The sequence below is a fragment of the Maylandia zebra genome, linkage group LG18 (genome assembly GCF_041146795.1).
Source record: "Maylandia zebra isolate NMK-2024a linkage group LG18, Mzebra_GT3a, whole genome shotgun sequence".
Classification (NCBI taxonomy): domain Eukaryota; kingdom Metazoa; phylum Chordata; class Actinopteri; order Cichliformes; family Cichlidae; genus Maylandia; species Maylandia zebra.
Window position 1 is genome coordinate 1,046,923 of NC_135184.1, and position 26,003 is coordinate 1,072,925.

At 44.5% G+C, this 26,003-nt stretch overlaps 1 protein-coding gene across 1 annotated transcript; it reads right to left on the bottom strand.

The window, feature by feature from the left end:
- Positions 1 to 3,270: 3,270 nt before the first annotated feature.
- On the bottom strand, positions 3,271 to 25,661 carry LOC106676377 (uncharacterized). Its single transcript, XM_076876970.1, has 5 exons — positions 24,994 to 25,661; positions 22,129 to 23,158; positions 13,658 to 13,935; positions 11,670 to 11,855; positions 3,271 to 7,829 (listed from the first exon to the last, which is right to left on the bottom strand). Exons 1-5 carry the CDS (start codon positions 25,163 to 25,165, stop codon positions 6,499 to 6,501), a joined length of 2,997 nt encoding a protein of 998 aa, XP_076733085.1. The 5' UTR covers positions 25,166 to 25,661; the 3' UTR covers positions 3,271 to 6,498.
- Positions 25,662 to 26,003: the final 342 nt, after the last annotated feature.

Here is a 26,003-nt window from a genome sequence, read left to right on the forward strand (position 1 = left end):
CTTGATCGCTCTGCCAGCTGCTTCTAATCAGCCTCCATCTTAGAGCTGTGGTATATAAGGAAGATGGGTGGCAACAGTCGATGTTGGATTATTATTCCAAGCCGGTAGCATTCGTTACTTAAGGGAAGTTGATAGTCGGTTTAAGAGCTCTGCTAACTCAGTGTTTGCTTTCTCCTCACCTAGGAGTTTGGCTCGGCGAGGAGGATCAGGAAGCACTACGCACACACGGGATTGCACAGACGAAGGAGCACTTGGGGATTTAACTGGAACACCTTTTAGCACCTTTAACTGTTTGTGACACCTTTTTTGGAGACTGTAAATAAACGCAATCTTCTCCCTGCTAACCTGAGCTCCGCATTTTCGGTCCTCTTTCGCCTGCGACCTTGACAGAACTCCTTGCCATTGATTTGTCTTTATGTCATTTCATATGTAAATTCAAGCTAAAACAGTCTAAGTAGCTGTATCCATGGTTGCAATCTCCTTCCTAACCCACACAACACATGAACACAACTTCTTGCCTGTGTGACTCCATATGCGACCTTTCAAATGTGAGGATTCTTTGAGTGCCCTCTTGTGGTTTGTGCTTTGTTGCCTTCACAGTGGACATTTATGTTCAGGAGTTTCTCAAAGACTCCCTCCACCACCGGACACACCCCAGTCTACATCAACTTCCTGGCTGAATGCAGACAGCTCTCCTGAACTGCTTTAAACAGACCAAAAGGTCTCTCCAAACTATTCTCACACCTCAGCTTTCAAGCCACAGCCCTTCAGTTCCCACCTGCTACCTCAGGAGATCCCTAAGAAAACCCCCCTTCAGTCCTTACCATGACCACCAGCGGGTCTTTAGATTGCTCCCATGACAGGCACCAATACCCTTGTGAACACTGGCCTTAGATTCTCTACTACCAAGTACACTTATGATCCACTTTGAGGTATCTGTTATAGCCAACACATGCCTAATTTAGCAGTGCTTCCCATCAGTGACGTGATGCTGCACATCCTAGAAACCAGTCTGCAGTGCTGAGGATCCACACACTTGAACACGCCTCATGAAGGCTACTTTCCAGACCATACAGCTCCCAGGATCACAGTGATGCATGAGCCTCTCCAGCTAGATATGTAGTGATTCATCGGGGGCAGAATCAATAGCCAACATAATTATGGTTTCGGACAGGATGAAATCATGATCTAAGTGAAGTTGAAATGACCTGTTACAACATGTTAGCAAAGTAAAAAGAAAGTAAAACGCTGTCAGAAAAATAAATACTTGAGTAAAATACAGATTTCTACAGTAACAAAGTATTTGTACTTCATTACTTCTCACCTCTGCAAATAGATCACACGGACAGCGTGAACACACTCTTTAAGTTTTAGTTTGTCATCTTCCTCTCGCAGTGATGACTACAGTCTCTTCAACTAACACTGGTCTCAGATCAGTACTCGACATATTTACGATGGAGTACCAGGGCCACATTAAGGAAAATATATATTACTGATCATTTTGAGAAAAAGCTGAGATGTGGAGATTACAGTTGTTGTTTGAAGGCGAACTTCCTGTTTCCTCTGAGTCAGAGAGCTCGTACTTCAGAATCAGCTTTAGTTAAAGGAAGGAAATGATTTGTCTTCAGCTCATAAACACAGAGAGGCGATCAGCACGAGGATGCTGAAGAGATGCTGCAGAAGCTGCGTCTGCTCAACAGGAAGAGTAGGCCCGATTTGTCGAAAATGAAACAGCTGGTCGTGGACAGATGTGTCGTTGTCATGGTTACAGCCTTGTACAGTAAAGAGGATGGATGTTATGTCACAGGACAGCTGATGAGTTTGTTTCACTGACTCGTCGACCGGGCGGGCACCATGGGGACATGAAAGACATTATGTACCTTCATGCTGCGAGGAAGGGCCAGCTGGACCGTTACAGGATTCAGGATGTCTTGAATGGAAAAGGGTCCCAGGAACCAGAGGGCCAGTTTCTTAGGCATTTTATAGAGAGAACCGCAGCAGGAGCAACAACTGAAACCGGCACATTTAGACTTCATCCTCTAAATGATCAATAATATTTTTCTTAATGTGGTCCTGACACTTCGTCATATTTCGTTCGGTCTCTGCTAACAGGTTATTAATATTTCAGTGAATATTCTCTGTGTCTAAAATATTCTCTAGTTTTACATGAGCCCCATCCCCCCCTCAGAGGGACACTCACCTGTCCTGTGCAGCTTGATTTGGGGTTTCCAGGTGATATCCAGCAGTCTGCGCTGACGGTCGATCTCTTCCTCGTACTGGACGATCGTTTTTTCAAACTCCAAGAATATTTGTTCAGCAGCAGCAGTTAGTCGCTTGTTGATGAACTCTCTCAGATACTGAACTGAAGGCATCGTTGCTGCTGCAGCTCACACACCACAACACTCTCTGCTCTGTCGTCTGGTGTAACACGGTGAAGTTCCAGCAGAGGAAGCACAATTTTGTTTGTGTAAATACGAGATTATCATAAATATCATGAATGAAAAGGTTTGATTTCAGCAGATCTGGGGGACGTAAACTGGATGGCATGACAGACTTCCTCCAAGACACTCATTTTTGGATTTAAATGTTATATTTCTTTTCGTAAGGAAGTAAATTTTCTGTTTTGATCCCATAAAGCATGTAGCTAATGTGTGTGTGTGTTGCTTTATTTCATGGCTGCGTGCCTCCCCTGAGTGAAAACTCCTGCTTAAATATAGTTCCTCAGTTTGTTATACTGAAACACATGAGTGATGAGTAATCGTGTCTTATTAAACCTCCTGTTATTGTTATCGTTAGACACAAACCACAAATAATCTGCAGAAATATCTGACCCTGAATCTCACTTTAAGCATGAGAAGCATTAAGGAGCTCAGTGATGGAGAATATTTGGCTCGTTGTCCTTGCACACAGTGCAAAGTGCTCCATCCTCCCTCCTCACAGTGATTCAAATGCTGCTAACAGTCTGTGAACCAGGAGGAAGAGGAAGTGAGAGAAGTGAGACTCAAAGAGGAGACAGAGGGCGACATCATCCAGTAGGCGGGGCTCTCCTTCTGCACTGTGTTCAACCATTGTGTCAATAATAAGTGCTGCTGTGAAGAGAACAATTCTCAGACTGAATGTTGAACATCAGCTAGTTTCTCCTGTTGATTTAAACCTTGTTGTACAGATGGAACATTGGCTGTGGATTATTCTTGCTGCTCTTTTCTTTGGTGAGATACAAACATCAACATGTTTCCTCTGCTTAAATAAATGTGTGAGTCTGATTAATGGTGAGTTTTTAATCATGTTTATTGATCCATCTCTTCCTCTGCATGTTCTGTTCTTCCTCAGAGTGTAAAGGAGAAGACAAAGTGATCCAGGAACAAGGAGATGTCATTGCTGCTGAAGGAGACACAGTTACACTTGGATGTAGATATGAAACAACAAGAACAGGCCCCACTTTGTTCTGGTATAAACAAGAAGTGAACCGTTACCCAAAGTATATGCTGAAATCTTTCTCAGAAACAACAGAAAAATCTGAAGAGTTCAACGACGACAGATTTGATGCTAAAATCAACAAAACAGAAAAGTCAGTTCCTCTGAAGATCCAGAAGCTTCAGCTGTCTGACTCTGCTGTGTACTACTGTGCTCTGCAGCCCACAGTGACAGGAAACAGCAAAACTCTGTACAAAAACCTTTGGAGCAAAGACAACAGAATACTCCACAACATCCACTAGAGGGAGCCACACACTGTTAAACCTCTCTGGTCTGTCAGGTAGAGTCTAGTTTCTCTTCACTCGTCTGGCACAGCTGTGACGAGTCCACCCGAGACAGCAGCAGCCAGAAGAGCAGAGCTGCTTCAAATCATCGCACAAAAACATTTTTCATGCCTGTACTTTGAGTTTACCTCTGAGGATGCAGATCACAAGTCTACAAACATTTAATGCAGCAGGACAAAGCCTGCGAAGCCTGTAGGAGCCTTAACAGGCAGCACACAAACCTGCTACACTGTGAGGTCTGTTGTGTCTTCAGCTCCACATCCGGATGGTTACTCGAGTTATCAACACTTTAGGCCAAAACAATGTTTATTTCTGAAGAGCTTTTTACAACAGCGTGTTGAACACGGTCTTCATCTCGTTAGTGTCACCTCTGAAGATGTAGTGTGAACACAAGACGTCCTTCAAACAGAAGCCAGGGAGCTCGAGAGGGCTCCTCAGCTTTGGCGCTCAATCCACAAATAACCGAGACAATAACACAGACTTCAGTCAAACATGAGAACGTGACACGGACTGATGGAAGACCTCACGTCTGTGTGCCTGCGGTCAGCAAGGAAACCAGCTGACGCGCTGCTTCTCCACCTGTCCGGTTTTTAGATTTGCACGATTAGACATTAATGTAGCAGTGAGGACACCACAGAAACACACAAGCAGGAAACACTTACAGCTTTATCGTACGGATATTATATAAATTACATCTGTGCAGAAAGCAGGCAGGGTCAGGGACAGCCTTTATAGCAAACTAATGAATAAATACAGTCGTGTCCACTGACGCACAGCGACTCACAACAAACGCAAACATGAAGAGTGTAGCACACGTGTGTGAGACACAGCTACTGCTGAGCAGACAAAACGAAACGTGGAGACTTCGTCTGTGGTTTGAAATATTTACAGTACGTAGTGTCTGTGCAGGCGCGCTGACAGCACCGCGGCTGTTTCTCTAATAAATACAATCTGAACTATCAGTATATGAAACAAGTGATGCTAACAGTCATGTTACATTTGGCTGGGGTCTGCTGTAATCTGTGATCTAACCCATGCAGCGTGCTTGTTTCAGAGAGAGCAGCTGGGCAATAACGAGCCCTTCGTGGCTGCGCAGGCAGCACGACTTGCCCCGAAATGCAAAGTATCAAAAACAGATCTTCAGCTGTGAGTCTGGGTTTTGTAGATTAAAGTGGGGAACACACGCCAACTTCAATCTTACGCTGTCCTGACATCATTCACCTGCTGTTACTCTATTTAACCATGTGCAAAAACAAGATGGCACAGCCTGCATCATAGTTAGGGCTGTGCAATATGACGAAATATATCGGACGTTGAAATGTTATTTTATACGCTATCGTTTGTTTGTATATTCATAATACTGCAGTAAAATCCACTGTTTATGGTGATACGTTTTCATGGTTTGGCCACCACGTGGATGCACAGAGAATCCCAGCATGACCAGAGAAGACGAGGCAGAACCAGGTAGCTCAAACTGACGGACCAGTCCAATCTTTTTTTTTTTTTTTTTTTTGGTGCTGCATGGATTCATCCATATTCAACATCCTGGATGTTTCCCACAGATATAATAAGAAGGAATATGCACGTCTGCATTCAGCAATATTTTTTTACCATATTTGTATATTGTGTGAAAGATAATAGATGACAGGCTCACGAGAGAGACCGAGTTCATACTTCGAGTTACAGCGCTCCCGTTTTACACTTGTGAGTGTTTAACTGTACGCTTGGAGCCCTGGAACACATTAACACAGTCGAGTCATCCTCTCTGTGTTTTCTGCCAGCAAACCTGCAGTAAACAAGGGATTACTTCCTCTTTCGAGTGTAATGTGAGAATGCAGAAGCGGTTTCTTCCCATCCACTTTATTTACCGTCACACAAACAGCTAGAATTGACATCCTTTGGTTTTTCTTGCCAACTAGTCAAACTGCAGTTTGCATCAGTGACATAAATAAGACATTTTTGAGAAGTTTGGAATTCTTCAGTTATATTCACAAAGATGTTTTCAGTTGAGTTGAATCAGTTCATCTTAACAGTTGATGCCAAATTTGAAGAAACGATATCGGCTTCTTTAGAATGAAGAGGACCATTAAACAAGCTGAAAAACAAAAAGTAGCTCCAGCCATCACTTTGAGCATAAAAACAAATGTATACTGTAGAGAACTTGTGTCAGACTTCATATAAACATATAATCAGTATTTGAGACTTTGCAAAACCAGCAAAGTCTCCATTAAGACAGTCCAAGTGTAGAAGGAGAGGGTATAGTGCTGCTAGAAAGTGGGAGTTATTTGTGAATTAGTTAACCCATAATGTTGTTTGGTTCATTCAGAATAATTTATTTCTCAAAATTACAGGAATTAAATGAAGTTCTGTGCCTGATAACTTAAAGGGAAACTTTCCAAGAGGTTCCCAGACTGTGATACAAATAATAAATGAGTCAGTACGGAAGCACCAGTTGAGTTTGACCCAGCATGTTTTGTATAGGACTGTGTGTGTGTGTGTGTGTGTGTGTGTGTGTGTGTGTGTGTGACAGAAGGGGGTTTGCCTGTTGCTTACTCTTCATCTTACTCTTCTTAAATTCCCAGCTGTTTTCCAGGTAATGTTCTCACGCTTCTTTTGCATCTACTGTTTCTCACACTGGCTGCTTTGACTATAATCCCTTCCTACAAGCACACATGCATGCATGCACACACACATGGCCCTGCCTTTTTAACTGGCCACCAGGTGAACAACAACAACAACCTCACAGAGAGTCTTTTCCCACAGAAATGTCCGACTTCAGCGTCTCAGCTGTGTGAGTTTTCATGTGCACCAACAAACCACCATTTTTACTGAAACTCATCCCGCAGATTTTACACGAGTACGGCTTCTCGCCGGTGTGAATTCTCATGTGCACCAACAGAGTACATTTTGTAGTGAAACTTTTCCCGCAGGTTTTACAAGTATACGGTCTCTTGCCCGAGTGGATTCTCATGTGGACCAACAAACTGCCGCGCTCCGTAAAACCTTTCCCACACGTTTTGCAGGAATACGGCTTCTCGCCCGTGTGCACCGCCTTGTGCTTTTTAAGCGCCGACAAGTAACAAAAGCGCTCGCCGCAGGCGTTACAAACGTACGGCTTCTCGCCCGAGTGGATTCTCATGTGCACCAGCAGATTACCTTTTCGAGTAAAACTGTTCCCACACGTTTCACAAGAATACAGGTTCCCCCCTGTGTGAACTCTCATGTGGCCCAGTAAAGTACTATTTGTAGTGAAACTTTTCCCGCAGGTTTTACAAGTATACGGTCTCTCGCCCGAGTGGATTTTCATGTGGACCAACAAATTGCCGCGCTCCGTAAAACCTTTCCCACACGTTTTGCAGGAATACGGCTTCTCGCCCGTGCGCACCGCCTTGTGCTTTTTAAGCGCCGACAAGTAACAAAAGCGCTCGCCGCAGGCGTTACAAACGTACGGCTTCTCGCCCGAGTGGATTCTCATGTGCACCAGCAGATTACCTTTTCGAGTAAAACTGTTCCCACACGTTTCACAAGAATACAGCTTCCCCCCTGTGTGAACTCTCATGTGGCCCAGTAAAGTACTATTTTTAGTGAAACTTTTCCCACACGTTTTGCAGGAGTACGGCTTTTCGCCCGAGTGGACTGCCATGTGTCTCTTAAATGCTAACGGGTCACTAAAAGGCTTAAAGACCTTTCCACAAACATTGCATTTTAGAGATTTGGGGACTATGTCGGTGTTACACTGACTCTCTGATGTGGGAAAGATTTCTGCGTTGCTACTCTGACTTATGTTTCTAGTGGCAGTTGAAGTAGAATCGAAACTCTCGCTTCCTTCCTGATCTCGGCTTTCGTAGAGAAGAGAGCTGCGAGAGCCGAGCTGGTCGCTGTCCAGGTCAGGTTCACTGAGATCGTCATAAGTTACAGTCACCATAAAGGTACCAGTCTCCTCCTTCTGTGCACGCTGCTCCCCGTCCTGACTGATGCACAGCTCCTCCTGTTCCTCTTTAATCTGTAGAGACTGTGTTCGGCTCCTCTGCTGAACCTCCTCCTCCTCACAGACATGTTGCTGTTGGAGGTCTGAAGGCACAAATGGAGACACACAAACAAAAAGTTGTCAGAGAAATTCAGCTGAGCCAGCAGTGTGAACATGACAGACGCCTCAGGCGGCACCGATTACCACTGCAGAAGCACCGACTGCATTCTACTTTGATGAGTTCATATACAAACAAAACTTTTCAAGGCAAACAAATATTTATTCAACAATTTCCCCCAAACTGCACTAAGTTAGAGGATCTGACGGAGGCGCAAAAATCTAGCTGAAAATGAGCTGCTGACATATTTTCCTTCAACAAACAAAAGCATCTTGAACAACACAAATGTCGCGTGTTTCCATCATGTTGCTGCATGTTTGCAACACCAGACAACAGGAAATCGACTCTGAGCCACTTTGGCTTCCTTAGCGTCTGTAAAATGTTCAGCCGGGTCGGACGATTTGGTGTCCGATTACGTTTGTTGTTAAGAATGCTTTCTTGGTGCTCCCCGTCCCCCCGAGGTTCCCTTTAGAATGAGGTGCTTCCGTGCAAACAACGTGCTTGTGTGTGACTGTTTGACCTGCCACCGGGCGGACCAGCTCGTTATCAGACACAGGAGCGACTGACCGGCTGTTCTTTGCTGTTCTGCTTTCACACTCAGCACCACAGGCAGACAGTACAACATCTGCATCGCTGCAGATCTGTCACTCTCCTGCTCCGTTCCCTAACTCGTGCACAAGGCGTTAAGATAAACACTGACAGACCTCAGCTTGGCAGGAACTTGAACTCCCTGACCTGGAGGGGTCGCTCCTCCCCTTGTCGACTGAGCTCAGATCTTTTTCCTGCTGCTTCCCACTCAGCTGTGAACAACCCCACTGCAAGCTAAAAGTCACCGTCTAATGCAGTGTTTCCCATCCACTGTGCCGCGGCACAAAGGTGTGCTGTGAGCAATTATTTAAAAAACATTTAATAATTACTGGAAATAATAAAATCATTTCTGGGCATCTGTGCTTTCAATGAGGTGACTGGTAGAGCAGTTACTCTTTCACGTCAGTGGGTAGCGCAATATGACCTTGTTGAGTTAAGCCAATAGGATTACTGATGCGCACGCTACGTGGCAGCTGCAAGACGTACAACAAAGATGGATAAATATTTGAAAAGAAGAACTGCAGGCTCCGAACTGGACCCTGGATAAAATTCTAATCAGAAGACGAGCGGTGGTCGAAAGAAAGCAAAAACGGTGAGTTTGAGGCAATACAGCGAAAGTTATCCTTCCTTTGAATTTAGCTTCAGTGGAGATCCGACTGCACCGACTCTGGTGTGTTTGGGGAGAAGCTCTCAAACAGTGCCGCGGTCCCAAGCAGGCTTTGACGTCATCTCCGTACAAAACATCCCTCAAACAAGAACACAGACTATTTTGTTTGTGAACTCGCTGATAAACGGGTAACTTTAATGAGAAAAAACACGAAGGTGAAGATGCAGAGACGTTACTACTACCTGGCTGCAATGCCATTGTGAATGAGATGCTCGCCCTGACGCGGTTAAAGAAAGTCCCGCCCTCAGACGTATCGACGACACATCCGCAGACATTGAAAGTGTGGTTTGGGAGAAGATGCGCATCAGTGGGAAGTTTGCAGCGCAGCTTGATGAGTCTACGGACATTAGTGGACATTCCCAACTCTTGGCCAATGTGTGTTTTGTGGATGGAGACTCCATCAGGGAAAACAACAGGAGAGGAAATTTTTCAGGTTACATCCGAATATTTGAACAAAGAGGACTGAAGTGGGAAAACTGCACGAGTGGCTGCTCTGACGGAGCAGCAAACACCCAGATGTTACTGTTACGCACTGTTTTCTGCACCGTGAGGCTGCCAAGACTTTACCAGCAGACCTGGCTCCTGTGCTGGATGATGTTGTGCACATCGTAAACTTCATCAAAACTTTGTTAAATTTGGGTCTTCAATTCCTGCCAGAACATCATCTTTGTGTTCATCTAGTCAGGACCAGGTTTAACACTGAGGACTAACTTGCCATTATATGTACTGCATCAGGCTACAGTGTGTCATTTTGGAACAAGCCTGGTTGGTGGTGTGCCATGGGATATTTTTAATCTAGAAAATGTGCCACGACTCAAAAAAGGTTGAAAAACACTGGTCTAATGAGCCCAAGTCCACAGAAACAGAAACGCTCTGCCTTCTGGCTGCAGCTGAAGTTGTGTCCATAAAAGTTCTGAGCAGAGGCAGCGGGTCTGCTTTCTGACTACAGTGTGAACCAAGCTCTACCTGCATTCACACAAGGACCAAACTGTCCATCCCAGACTCCCAAAACACTCCCCACAGGACACCCGAGGGCTTGCTGCCTTCTCCCAGTCCAAAACAAAGAACTGAGACGTGTAATCCCCCTGAGGGGCGACTCTCATCCATCCTACCCGGCCGTGTATTCAGGTTCGGGGATATGTGAAAATATTTCCAGGACAGTTGTCAGTCCAATGACCAATCATAGGTGATATACTCGCACAGGTGACTTTTTGATGGGCGGAGCGATCATGAACAGACTGATTCACCCATTTAGAATTTATACATTTTGTTTGGAGGTTATATTTGACCGTCTGTTGTTTCAGTTTTAATACAGATGCTCTTTCAATTATTCAATCATTTAGTTATTTATTTGAAATGCGCCAAATCACACAAAAGACTTTACATCAGAGATTTTTTAATGTTCGCTGGAAGAGACGTTTTAATTTTTAACATACTTTTTTTGATTTTGCACTTGTTGTTTGGTTGAGTGTGTGAGACATAAACACGGTTAGAGGCAGCTTCTTTCTGCTACCTGGGCTCATCAGCTACGATCTTCTGTTTTTTCATACTTTTTCCATCTCTGTTTCAGCCAGCTTGTCAACCAATCAGGATTCAGCGTGACCACAGTCAGGCATTAACTGTTGGGTTTTAAAGGGTACAGTAAAGGACTGAAACATGCTGGGTGCTCTGTATGCAGTGCACAAATCCAAGCAACAGTCGGGACCTGTTCCCCGACCCAGAGGCACAGGAAAGTAGTCCTGTGTGGAAACACCCACAGAGGGGATACGAGTGCCACAGAAGGCAAATCCAGGCCAGAGTGCAGCCGTCTCCAACAGCTTCATTTTATAACACGAGCTGTGCGTTTTGGCAAGCCCGACTACATCCTGCTGGTATCGCTCGTCCACCAGAGAAGTGGCTTTCCTCACCTCTGTGGCCAGACTGGTCAGAGATGAAACTGCTCGAGGCACAAAGAACTGAACCCCTAAAGCCCCTCGCGCAGCTTTTTATGGGCTGTGGCCCCCAGACACTCACTCCAGGCCCGGCTCCAGGATAGGGCCTGGTACAGCTACACAAACCCCTCCAGCACCACAAACAGCTGCTGATTCACACACAGACAGAACAGGTGTGTTTAGATGAAGATAAAGTGGAACTGGTTTCAAACAGTCCTCAGCACAGCAGCAGATCACAGCGCTGAGGACGAGCAACAGCCTGCAGATCAGTCACATTAGATATTTTATTATTGCACAGCGACTTCATGTTTCCAACATTTGTTTGCAACTTTCACAAGTGCAACAGGAAACATACATTTATATAAACGTTATATTTATATGTATAAACTCCATCTGGAATAAATAATGTGCTCTGAAGCTCGACTTTTGATGTTTTCCAACTTTGACAGCAAACATAAAGAAACTGATTGAGTGATCCAGGTCAGAGAAAAGCTCAAATCCACCAGCTGCTGTTTGAATGCAGCGCAGCGCAGTCCTGTCCTCTGTTTGCTCTTTGTTAGCTCACATCTCCAAAAAGTCCTCACAATCAGAAACGTCCCGCAGAGCTGTGATCAGGATCCTCCCTCAGAGGGACACTCACCTGTCCTGTGCAGCTTGATTTGGGGTTTCCAGGTGATATCCAGCAGTCTGCGCTGACGGTCGATCTCTTCCTCGTACTGGACGATCGTTTTTTCAAACTCCAAGAATATTTGTTCAGCAGCAGCAGTTAGTCGCTCGTTGATGAACTCTCTCAGATACTGAACTGAAGGCATCGTTGCTGCCGCAGCTCACACACAACAACACAACAACACTCGGCTCGGTCACATAGGAACAAAGCTAATGCTACTTCCGCATTTGTGTAGTTCACTTCCGTCTACTGTTGCACAAGGGAAGTTCTGCCAAAACAGGACATTTTACTCGTTGTTCCGCCTTGAAAAAAGTTCTTATCGTTGAGGTTTTAGTTGGGATATTTTTTCTGGATTTCTTAATAACAAAAATACATCCGAACAGATTCTAAACATGAAACAGTGACGAAAAAGATCGTTCATGAATAAAACACTGTGAATTTCATCTTGCAAACTGTCTCATGATATTCAACTCATGTCTCATCTAATCGTGGATGGAAATCAGTTTTTGTGTTAGTGTCGGCGTACACGAGCAGCGTAAAATAGAAAAAGGGTTTATTCATGTATTTGCTAACAGAAAGAGTGATCAATCCTACTGAATCCAGCCTGTCAGTAATGTTTAATACTTAACATCACTGTATATTTTACTGTTTCACTCACTTCGATGTTGGAGGTTCAAAAATCATCCACAGGCCCCGCCCACATACGTCCAGCTCAACCAATGAGATGATTTCTGTCTGGAGAGCAAAAAGTTTGAGGAAATAAAAGCACAACCTGGTGAATCTGCTGCAGTGGAAGAACATTGTTCATGTGCTGTCTGTCTGTCTTCAGCGGCTCCAAAGACATGTTGCTGCACCTCTTTTTGTTTTCATCTCACTTCATAGGTGAACTTTTGTCTCTTTCTCAGAACGCAACATTTCTTTCTCTGCTCTGAACTCTGCTAGAAATGAATCATTGGTCTGGAGGATTTTAGATTTTTACTTCTGTCCTACTTTTCCTCATTTCCACTGTCTTCTCCTCTCAGCCTCATGGACAATGTTAGTCTGATGTCTTCATTTCTTCTACTTTTTCCAGGACTAACAGCTGGAGACTCAATCACTCCTCAACGAGATAAAGTCACTGCAACAGAAGGAGAATCTGTCAAACTCACATGTAGCTATGAGACAACTTCAAGTTATCCTCTACTTCACTGGTACAGACATCATTCTGACCTTCAGGCTCCTCAGTTTATACTCTGGAAAGGAGGGAGACAGCAGACAGGTGAATATATTCCTGATAAACGTTATAAATCAGAAACATCACCTACAACAACTAATCTGACCATAGCAGCCCTAACCCTGGCAGACACAGCTCTCTACTACTGTGCTCTACAAACACAGTGATACAAAGTGTAGAAGAGGCTGTACAAAAACCTGAACACAGATATCTGACTACTCTTCAAAGAGGAGGGAAGTGGTATTCAAAGCACAGCTTCATATCAGATGGATTCTGCTAATTCCTGTTTTTATCAGAGTCACTGTGGTTACAGTTTGACAATTAGTCAGTGATTCAGCAGCCTGATGGATAGAAACTCTTTTTGAGATTGTTCTTCCTTGCTTTCACACTCCTGTAGCGACTGCCAGATAGCAGGAGTGTGAACAGTGTGTGCTGTGGGTGGGGCCTATCCTTGATGATGTTGTGAGTCCTTTGCCGGACCCGAGTGTTGTAAATGTCCTGCAGTGGTGGGAGGGGTACTCCATAGATGAGTCGATTACACGCTGGAGAGCCTTCCTGTCCTGAGTGGTGCTGTTCCCGTACCACACTGTGATGGAGTTTGTCAGGATACTCTCCACTGTGCATTTGTGAAAGTTGCTGAGCAGTTTAGAGGTTAATCCAGATTTTCTCAGCTTCCTTAGGAAGAAGAGTTGTTGTTGAGCCTTGTTGATGATCTACTGTGTGTCATGGGTCCAGGTGAGATCCTCACTGATGTGAGTGCTGAGGAATTTGAAGATCTTCACCCTCTCCACCCGAGTCCTGTTGATGTATAGTGGGGCGTGCTGCTCTCTCCTGATTCTTGGGTCAATAATCATCTCCTTAGTCTTAGCATTTAAGGAGAGATAATTTTCCAGGCACCATGACAGCAGCTGAGCCACCTCTTCCCTGTAAGCAGCCTCCTTTTTACTAGTGATCAGCCCCATGATGGCTGTGTCGCCAATGAACTTAATGATGGAGGTGTTGCTCTGGAAGGGGACACAGTCGTAGCTGAAGAGGATGTACAGGAGTGGACTGAGCACTGGTTCCAAGTGTCTGTCTCCTGTTTCATAATCAGGAGACAGACACTATCTCTACTTTCAAGATTAGGCTTCAAACTTTCCATTTTGCTAAAGCATATAGTTAGGGCTGGACCAGGTGACCCTGAATCCAGGTTTCTCTCTGGCTCCACCCACTGATGCTGAACTCAGCCAATGAGATGGTTTCAGCCAGCCTGATGTTGAGGAGAAGGCTGTGCAGCAGAGAGGCTGCTTAGTCTTTTCATTCTGCTGAACTTTGTTCATCTGCTGTGTGACTTCAGCACCTGAAACATGTTCCTTTACCTGTTTGTACTTTTCTCTCACTGCATAGGTGAGTGTTAGAACACAGAAAAGTCTCATTGTGACAAGATTTGATCAGAGTTATTATTAGCAGATTTCTTCATCTCATTATGCTCACAAAGGAAGAAAAAGACTGACTGACATGAATCATTCATTTGCAGCTTTGGGCTCCATGAACAGCATAAAGCAGGAACGTGCTGAAGAAGCTGTTGCAGAGCGAGGAAACATCAACCTGACCTGTACATATGATGGTTCTATCTACAATATCCAGTGGTACCGACAATACCAGAGATCCAGACCAGAGTTCCTGCTCTACATCACAGAGGGAGGATCAGTTCATCGAGCTGTGTCGGGATTCAAATTCAAATTTTATTTGTCACGTACACAGTCATACACAGTACGATATGCAGTGAAATGCTTAGACAACTGCTCGTGACCTAAAGAAAAAAAAAGGAAAAGGCTATGAATAAGATAGGAAATAAATATGAAAAATTAAAGTGTAAATTTAACTAGGAAGGAATAAAATATAAATTAAGGTTAAAAATGAAATAACTGTACAACACAAATTAGAATGAAGGGTAAATTTAACTGGGAAAGAATAAGATAAAATATATAAATTAAAGTTGAAAATAAAATAACTGTACAACAAAATACACAATACACAGTATAGAACTATATAAGAATGTATGAAGAAATATAAATAAATAAATATATATATACACACACACAATAACAGCACCTGTACAAGTATTAACTGGAAATGAAGAATATAGTGACCAGTGTTGTGCAATCCACATTATGTCTTGTGCAGTGCAAATATGCTTAAAGTGATTTAAGTGATAACAATGTCCAGAAAGTCCAGTGTGTGTGTAAGAACCATATGTGTGGGTCAGTACTGTGTGGTGGTGTGATTGAGAGACCGTATCGGCTGCGGGAAGAAGCTCCTCCTCAGTCTCTTTCACCTGCGACCTTGACAGAACTCCGTCCCATTGATTTGTCTTTATGTCATTTCATATGTAAAATTCAAGCTAAAACAGTCTAAGTAGCTGTATCCATGGTTGCAATCTCCTTCCTAACCCACACAACACATGAACACAACTTCTTGCCTGTGTGACTCCATATGCGACCTTTCAAATGTGAGGATTCTTTGAGTGCCCTCTTGTGGTGAGTCAAATGACAGCTTTGAACCTCTTCCCACATGTTTTACATGGATAAGGCTTCTCACCCACGTGGACTCTGTGATGTTTCTTCATTCTAGACTTTTTCTTACAGGCTTTTCCAAAAATATCAATTTTTAGAGACGTTTTAGTAATATGATGATTGGGACACACATCTGGACATCTATATTCCCACCTTGATAATTCATAATTTCCAGGACTCTTTTGTGCTTTGTTGCCTTCACAGTGGACATTTATGTTCAGGAGTTTCTCAAAGACTCCCTCCACCACCGGACACACCCCAGTCTACATCAACTTCCTGGCTGAATGCAGACAGCTCTCCTGAACTGCTTTAAACAGACCAAAAGGTCTCTCCAAACTATTCTCACACCTCAGCTTTCAAGCCACAGCCCTTCAGTTCCCACCTGCTACCTCAGGAGATCCCTAAGAAAACCCCCCTTCAGTCCTTACCATGACCACCAGCGGGTCTTTAGATTGCTCCCATGACAGGCACCAATACCCTTGTGAACACTGGCCTTAGATTCTCTACTACCAAGTACACTTATGATCCACTTTGAGGTATCTGTTATAGCCAACACATGCCTAATTTAGCAGTGCTTCCCATCAGTGACGTGATGCTGCACATCCTAGAAACCAGTCTGCAGTGCTGAGGATCCACACACTTGAACACGCTTCATGAAGGCTACTTTCCAGACCATACAGCTCCCAGGATCACAGTGATGCATGAGCCTCTCCAGCTAGATATGTAGTGATTCATCGGGGGCAGAATCAATAGCCAACATAATTATGGTTTCGGACAGGATGAAATCATGATCTAAGTGAAGTTGAAATGACCTGTTACAACATGTTAGCAAAGTAAAAAGAAAGTAAAACGCTGTCAGAAAAATAAATACTTGAGTAAAATACAGATTTCTACAGTAACAAAGTATTTGTACTTCATTACTTCTCACCTCTGCAAATAGATCACACGGACAGCGTGAACACACTCTTTAAGTTTTAGTTTGTCATCTTCCTCTCGCAGTGATGACTACAGTCTCTTCAACTAACACTGGTCTCAGATCAGTACTCGACATATTTACGATGGAGTACCAGGGCCACATTAAGGAAAATATATATTACTGATCATTTTGAGAAAAAGCTGAGATGTGGAGATTGCAGTTGTTGTTTGAAGGCGAACTTCCTGTTTCCTCTGAGTCAGAGAGCTCGTACTTCAGAATCAGCTTTAGTTAAAGGAAGGAAATGATTTGTCTTCAGCTCATAAACACAGAGAGGCGATCAGCACGAGGATGCTGAAGAGATGCTGCAGAAGCTGCGTCTGCTCAACAGGAAGAGTAGGCCCGATTTGTCGAAAATGAAACAGCTGGTCATGGACAGATGTGTCGTCGTCATGGTTACAGCCAGTAAAAAGGATGGATGTTATGTCACAGGACAGCTGATGAGTTTGTTTCACTGACTCGTCGACCGGGCGGGTGGCGGGAGCCCGGAGGGCGGGAACCATGGGGACATGAAAGACATTATGTACCTTCATGCTGCGAGGAAGGGCCAGCCGGACCGTTACAGGATTCAGGATGTCTTGAATGGAAAAGGGTCCCAGGAACCAGGGGGCCAGTTTCTTAGGCATTTTATAGAGAGAACCGCAGCAGGAGCAACAACTGAAACCTGCACATTTAGACTTCATCCTCTAAGTGATCAATAATATTTTTCTTAATGTGGTCCTGACACTTCGTCATATTTCGTTCGGTCTCTGCTAACAGGTTATTAATATTTCAGTGAATATTCTCTGTGTCTAAAATATTCTCTAGTTTTACATGAGCCCCATCCCCCCCTCAGAGGGACACTTGTCACACAGTGGAAATTTGTGTTTTTATGTTTTATCGATCTGTGTATTGGTACATAGTGTTGATTATATTTGCATGATTTTATTGTGATATTTATATTGCATGTTTGTTTATTGATATTTATACTGCATGGTTTTATCCTCATATTTATATTATGTGTGTTAATGTTGTACCATGTTCCTTTAATCCACTGTGGACTAAACAGACAATTGTAGGCACCTGTGAGGTGGGGGCGTTCCCCAAGGTGGCCTATCAGCCGCCAGGTTGACCTGTTAAAGGGGATAGTGAGCGCAGAGACAAGAAGAAGGAGCGACGCACGAAGGGTGAGCAGGAGAAAAAGGAACGCGTGCAAGCCCGCACGTGTGTGTGGAAGGAACTGCTGCCTGACTGTGGGGTGCCGCGAGTCGTTCGGCGATCCAGTCCCAATGGCGGGAACGGCAACAGTGGGTGGCGATGGCCGCAATTCACAACAGGGCAGGGATGCCCCTCTGCCTGCATCTGACGGTGAGACAAGGGAGGCCGTGTTCAGGTGTGGAGTGGGGCGGGACTGTGCGGCGACGCGCTGTCAGGAGGAGACAGGTCTGCGATAGGAGCCTCCTCCCTGGTCTGCTGCTGGCGAGTTTTACCATACCGGAAGAGAAGTTCCTCTCCTGTCTTTTTCAGATAAGGACCATTCGCCCATGTGTGGCTGGACTGTGGGATTATGGGACTGTGGGAAGGTAATTTTAGCATGTGGAAAATATTTTTTAAGCCTTGTTTTAATAGTGTATAGTTATTTCTGCCGGCAGGGTTTTTAGCGGGTTGCAACACTATTTTTATTGTATACGGGGAATTTTATCTTGTATTTGTGACTCTGGCTGTGGTTTTTTTTTTTTTTTTTTTTTATCCTGGAAATAAATGGTGTTTGAAGCCAGCTAAGTTTCTGTGCCCTGAGCGCTGACCCGCTCACTCCCCTTCCTCTTGTATGTGAACAGACGTGGTGGTGAAGACTTAGGTCCACCAGTCTTACGGCTACACACTCACCTGTCCTGTGCAGCTTGATTTGGGGTTTCCAGGTGATATCCAGCAGTCTGCGCTGACGGTCGATCTCTTCCTCGTACTGGACGATCGTTTTTTCAAACTCCAAGAATATTTGTTCAGCAGCAGCAGTTAGTCGCTCGTTGATGAACTCTCTCAGATACTGAACTGAAGGCATCGTTGCTGCCGCAGCTCACACACTCAGCTCACACACAATAACACTCTCTGCTCTGTCGTCTGGTGTAACATGGTGAAGTTCCAGCACAATTTTGTTTGTGTAAATACGAGATTATCATGAATGAAAAGGTTTGATTTCAGCAGATCTGGGGGATGTAAACTGGATGGCATGACAGACTTCCTCCAAGACACTCATTTTTGGATTTAAATGTTATATTTCTTTTCGTAAGGAAGTAAATTTTCTGTTTTGATCCCATAAAGCATGTAGCTTGTGTGTGTGTGTGTGTGTGTGTGTGTGTGTGTGTGTGTGTGTGTGTGTGTGTGTGTGTGTGTGTGTGTGTGTGTGTGTTGCTTTATTTCATGGCTGCGTGCCTCCCCTGAGTGAAAACTCTTGCTAAAATATAGTTCCTCAGTTTGTTATACTGAAACACATGAGTGATGAGTAATCGTGTCTTATTAAACCTCCTGTTATTGTTATCGTTAGACACAAACCACAAATAATCTGCAGAAATATCTGACCCTGAATCTCACTTTAAGCATGAGAAGCATTAAGCAGCTCAGTAGGGATGGGTATTGATAAGATTCTCACGATTCCGATTCCATTTTCGATTCTGTTTAACGATTCGATTCTTTATCGATTCTCTTTAAAAAAGGAGAACACTAAGGTCGAATAGCTCAGAACTTTGTTTTATATCTTCTCTTTGAACAAGATAGAAATTTAGGAGTAACATGGCCTTACAAACCCAACAGTGAGATCTTAAGAGATCCAGCCTACGGCTCTTCAATGGGGCGTCACAGGGTCCCCAGGAAAAAAATTGTAAATGTAAAATAATAAAATAAATATTCTTCTGTAGCAATAACAAAGTATAACATAAATTATTCTGTAGCAATTACACAAGAATATCCAGTAATGTCCCTGCCTACAATTAAACACATTCACTTACTGAAAATCATCTGCTGTGGCAAACGGGTGCAAGCCTTTGACCACAAACTGAGTCACTGCTCGGTGACATTCGTCTGTCCTGGCCTGAAAGGAGACGCTACCGGCAGACTGCAGCGAGAACTGCCAGCATCTGAGCCAGACTCTGTCTGTCTCATCATGGTCACTAAATGCACAGTAATGGCAGGTTTTGTAATAAGGCAGATCGTGCTAACATAATATGCACTGTTAGCTGATTATTTACCTGCCGCATTAACGGGCGAGGACGTGCAAACGTTACCGCTGCTGCTGGGTTGAGATTCACGAGTCCGGAGTGAATTAAAAACACGACATTCATTTAAGGTCATCGCGTGTTTTGTGAGCAAATGCTTTTGCATATTCGTAGTGTTTCCTCCCTTAAATGAAGTATCTACTTTGCAAGTATTGCAAGTTGCCCTGTTGTCATCCGTTCTCGTAAAGTATAACCAAACTTTTGAGCATTTGAGCCGCTTAGGCGCCGTGTTTCCTGCCAGGTAAATGACGCTCCGCAATGTGGTGACGTCATTCAGGGCGACTGGAATCGATAAGGGAATCGTTTGCAAAAATGGCAAACAATTCCAAGGACTTGAAACAGTGGGAACCGGTTCTCAGCAAGAACCGGGTTTCGATACCCATCCCTACAGCTCAGTGATGGAGAACATTTGGGTCGTTGTGTTTGCACACAGTGCAAAGTGCTCCATCCTCCCTCCTCACAGTGATTCAAATGCTGCTAACAGTCTGTGAACCAGGAGGAAGAGGAAGTGAGAGAAGTGAGACTCAAAGAGGAGACAGAGGGCGACATCATCCAGTAGGCGGGGCTCTCCTTCTGCACTGTGTTCAACCATTGTGTCAATAATAAGTGCTGCTGTGAAGAGAACAATTCTCAGACTGAATGTTGAACATCAGCTAGTTTCTCCTGTTGATTTAAACCTTGTTGTACAGATGGAACATTGGCTGTGGATTATTCTTGCTGCTCTTTTCTTTGGTGAGATACAAACATCAACATGTTTCCTCTGTTTAAATAAATGTGTGAGTCTGATTAATGGTGACTTTTTGAGGGCGATCGTGGTTCAAGAGTTAGGAGTTCGCCTTGTAATCGGAAGGTTGCCGGTTCGAGCCCCGGCTTGGACAGTCTCGGTCGATGTGTCCTTGGGCAAGACACTTCACCCGTTGCCTACTGGTGGTGGTCAGAGGGCCCGGTGGCACCAGTGTCCGGCAGACTCGCCTCTGTCAGTGTGCCCCAGGGTGGCTGTGGCTACAATGTAGCTGCCATCACCAGTGGAATGGGTGGATATGTAAAGGCCTTTGGGGTCCTCAGGGACTAGTAAAGTGCTATACAAATACAGGCCATTTACCATTTTAACCATGTTTATTGATCCATCTCTGCATGTTCTGTTCTTCCTCAGAGTGTAAAGGAGAAGACAAAGTAATCCAGGAACAAGGAGATGTCATTGCTGCTGAAGGAGACACAGTTACACTTTACTGCAAATATGAAACAACTTCTACATTTCCATATTTGTTCTGGTACAAACAGGACGTGAACGACTATCTGAAATATGTTTTATGGCGAGATGCTTCTGGAACTGAAAACGCTCAAGAGTTCCCAAAACACAGATTTGATGCTGAACTCAACAAGACATCAGTTTCTCTGAAGATCCAGAAGCTTCAGCTGTCTGACTCTGCTGTGTACTACTGTGCTCTGAGGCCCACAGTGACAGGAAACAGCAAAACTCTGTACAAAAACCTTTGGAGCAAAGACAACAGAATACTCCACAACATCCACTAGAGGGAGCCACACACTGTTAAACCTCTGATTCTTGTGTCATTGGACTGATGACAAAGACAACAGAGAAATGAAGCAGTAAAGATCAGAGACAGAGACAGAGCTGCTGTGGAAGGAAACTTTATTTATAAAGATCCTTTCACATCGACACGTCAAACAGCTCGTACAGTTTGTTAGTGTCAGCTCTAAAGACGGAAACGTTTAAAAAGATGTGAACTGAAAACAAAGCATGCTTGAAACACAAAGTTCAACATCTGAGTTCAATCCAAAAATCACTGAGGACACAAACCAAACATCTTCCACTAAACGTTCAGGTGCAAACAGAGTGATGGAGGTAAAGAAGAAAACCTCGATGCAGGCGGAAGATCAGAGCTGCATCTTTGTCATATTTACACTGTTGCCTCTGATTCTACTGAAGCAGAGACGTCATCGAACATGTTTTCTTCCAGAGTCTCAAAGAAATCCTACAAAACAGCTTTTATAGAAAACAGAACCCAGGAACTGATTTCCACTGATCAGACTTTTTATATCACTGCCAGATTGATACCCAGTAAAACACGTGATCTATGGCTGCAGTCCTGTTTAGCTCTGGTGCTTCTGCCAGTGATCCGTCTAGTTGCTGGTACACAGAGAACCAGACCCAGTTGACTATAGTACTTATGAGCAAAGCAGCGGTTCAGCCTGCAGTTCAGAAACTGCCTTTTTAGACACAAATTGTTGACCGGTGAAATAAGAGGATTCATAGTGTGATGAGTAACAGAGCTGCTAGCCAAGTGAGAGGTTGCTGTTTCAGTTCAGCTGGAGACACAAACCCAGGAAGTGCAAACATGAGCAGCAGCTGGAAGCAACCATCTCATCCTGTGAAGTTACGCTACAAAGACGCAGACTCTCCAATGGACACTGGAAACATCACGTGTTACAAGGGTAAGGCTTACTATCAGAGTGGTTTCTCACGTGTACAGTCAAATGATACTGAGAGCGAAAATCTTTCCCACACATTTTGCAGGGATACGGCTTCTCACCAGTGTGGATCCTGGTGTGGGAGGACAGCCTGCTGCTCTGACTGAAACTCTTCCCACACGTTTTACAGAAATATGGTTTCTCCCCTGTGTGACTTCTCATGTGGGCCCACAAACTGCTATTCTGACTGAAACGTTTCCCACACGTGTTACACAGATACGGCTTCTCCCCTGTGTGGACCACCTTATGCTGCTTAACCGACGACGGGTCACTAAATCCCTTCCCACAGGTTTTACAAAGGTACGGCTTCTCACCAGTGTGGATCCTGGTGTGGATGGACAGCCTGCTGCTCTGACTGAAACGTTTCCCACACGTGTTACACAGATACGGCTTCTCCCCCGTGTGGGTTCTCATGTGGCTCAACAAACTACCACTTTGAGTAAAACCTTTCCCACACGTGGTGCAAGAATACGGCTTCTCACCTGTGTGGATTCTCTGATGGATCCTCATTTGGTACCCTTTCTTAAAGGCTTTTCCACAAACATCACATGATACATACTTGTTACCTGTGCCAGTGTTACACTGACTCATTGGCAGTGTAGGGTTCTCTGCATTTTTACTGTGATTTCTCTTCTTTGGCTTCACCTCTGCATTCTCAGTTACTCCTAAATCTCTATATTTACTTCCTTCATGATCCTCTGACTCAGCCACAGGAAAGCTGGGAGAGAGGAGCTGCTGCCCGAGGAGTTCTGATTCACTGTCGTCACTTTCCTCATACATACAAGGCACCGTAAAGCTATGAATCTCCTCCTTCAGTCCCAGCTGCTCTCCCTCCTGACTGCTGCACAGTTCCTCCTGTTCCTCTTTAATCTGTGGAGGTTCTGGTTCCTCCTGCTCCACACTGGAGCTCCTCTCCTGGTTCCAGAGCTGCTGCTCAGGGAGAACCTCCTCCTCCTCCTTACAGACAGGCTGCTGTGGGACGTCTGGAGAGACAGAAAATTAAAATTGATGTGATGAAAAAGAGAAAACTGAGTAAATATTCACTGCAGCCATAAGTATGTATAAGAGCAAAAACTAGAATAAAATGAAGCACTTTTCTGTTAAAGAGTGTAATGGGAAAATTCTAGTTTTCACATTTCCACATTTAGATTAGATGAACTGTATGTATGTGTCAGTGTGACCTGGTGAAAACTGTTTAGCTTTGCTTAACGATGTTTCACTAAGTTATCTGCTAACTGTTCGAGTGTACAAGGACAAACCCCCCAAGAAGACCAGTGCCAGGAGCTTCCTGGGAAAAGATAGTGGGAGTTGCTCTCTGCCCAGCAACAGGCTGTGTGACAAAAACCTGTTGTAACTGAAAGATACTGAGAGTTGTGTGTGAGGGTATAAAAGGACAAGAGCTCCCATGACTGTGAACTTTGATATTTGATGTGTGTTGGCTCTCCTGCATGCAGTAAGTAAAACAGCTTGACCACAGCTGACGGTGTTGCAGATTTCATTAACAGAAAATTCCACGACAGATAACCTGCATCACTTGTGCAAGCTCCCACACCCTCCATGCATCACACACAGGTCACTGCTGTATGAGAAGACGATGCTACACTACATGCAACTGTCATACTCCAAACCTCTGATCACGGAGCCTGAATGATTCTGGGTTCAATATGGAAACAAAGGTCAGTGATCTGTGCAGAAATGATGAATCGATGTTTTACTCCGAGTGTCTGACGCCCTGCAGAAAATGATGAATTCACAAAAAGTAAATATGAGTGAAAATTCATCTGAAGCCGTGGAAGCTGAACGAGATGTCAAACCGTTCTCCAGCATGAAACGTTACAGCAGTACGAGGCCTGGATTCACTTTACAGATTAGGGCAGCAGAGCAGACAGGAAAAGGGGGAGGGAGCGGGAGCACCCCAGACAGCAAACGGCCCAGGGTGGAGTCCAACCCGTCCTCCTGCAGGAGCACCTCTGAATCCTCACTTTGTCCTGTGGAAACACCCACAGAGGGGATACGAGGGCCACAGAAGGCAAATCCAGGCCAGAGTGCAGCCGTCTCCAGCAGCTTCGTTTTATAACACGAGCTGTGCGTTTTGGCAAGCCCGACTACATCCTGCTGGTATCGCTCGTCCACCAGAGAAGTGGCTTTCCTCACCTCTGTGGCCAGACTGGTCAGAGAGGAAACTGCTCGAGGCACAAAGAACTGAACCCCTAAAGCCCCTCGCGCAGCTTTTTATGGGCTGTGGCCCCCAGACACTCACTCCAGGCCCGGCTCCAGGATAGGGCCTGGTACAGCTACACAAACCCCTCCAGCACCACAAACAGCTGCTGATTCACACACAGACAGAACAGGTGTGTTTAGATGAAGATAAAGTGGAACTGGTTTCAAACAGTCCTCAGCACAGCAGCAGATCACAGCGCTGAGGACGAGCAACAGCCTGCAGATCAGTCACATTAGATATTTTATTATTGCACAGCGACTTCATGTTTCCAACATTTGTTTGCAACTTTCACAAGTGCAACAGGAAACATACATTTATATAAACGTTATATTTATATGTATAAACTCCATCTGGAATAAATAATGTGCTCTGAAGCTCGATTTTTGATGTTTTCCAACTTTGACAGCAAACATAAAGGAACTGATTGAGTGATCCAGGTCAGAGAAAAGCTCAAATCCACCAGCTGCTGTTTGAATGCAGCGCAGCGCAGTCCTGTCCTCTGTTTGCTCTTTGTTAGCTCACATCTCCAAAAAGTCCTCACAATCAGAAACGTCCCGCAGAGCTGTGATCAGGATCCTCCCTCAGAGGGACACTCACCTGTCCTGTGCAGCTTGATTTGGGGTTTCCAGGTGATATCCAGCAGTCTGCGCTGACGGTCGATCTCTTCCTCGTACTGGACGATCGTTTTTTCAAACTCCAAGAATATTTGTTCAGCAGCAGCAGTTAGTCGCTCGTTGATGAACTCTCTCAGATACTGAACTGAAGGCATCGTTGCTGCCGCAGCTCACACACTCAGCTCACACAACAACACAAAGCCTCCAAAAGTTCACGCTGGAACAACCAAACTGCCGCCTTTTCATTGTTTACTTCCACCGGATGTCCCGCTCTGAAGTTCCGGCAGGAGGAGGATGTTCAAATACTTTGTTCCGCTTGGAATAAACGTCCTTCTTTCTTCCTAAAACCTATTTAAATGTACCAAACTGAGCCATAAATACATAAACAGCGTGTTACTGCCACAGCTCACACACTCGGCTCACACACAGCACAACACACTTCTGGTTCAGTCCAAGTATTTCGCCGGTGCTTCCACCGGATATGACGCGACGCTGCCCTCCGGAGACCGTTAACTGCGTCGACCTCTGAGCAGAAAATGAAAGATGAGATAAAAACAAAGAACAGACCAGTAAGAAACAATGATGACTGCTAAAAACAAGCGCGTCCATGCTCACAGGTGTACACACGGGTGATCACACCCACAAACTACACCCTTTTGGCTCCTACCTCAAAGCACACTGTGTTCTGTTGATCTTATGTGCTGCACAATAATGTTTAACATTTAGTATTTACTGTCATATTCCCATATATCATTGTGATGTTGTTTATTCTATTACTCTTGTTCTCTTCTGCTTGCTTTCTTTTTTCTTTCTCAGCAGGTGATCCAGGTGATTGATATATGCATTTTTTTTCTGCCCGTTCTGTTGGTTTTTGTTTTTTGCCCTTCTCCCCCGTCCCTCTTCTCAGCTGTTTCTCTTTCCCTCTTTCTTTCTCCCCTTCTTTCCTCCAGTCAAGTCTGTCCCGTATTCAGCAAGTGAAAATAAAATAAACAA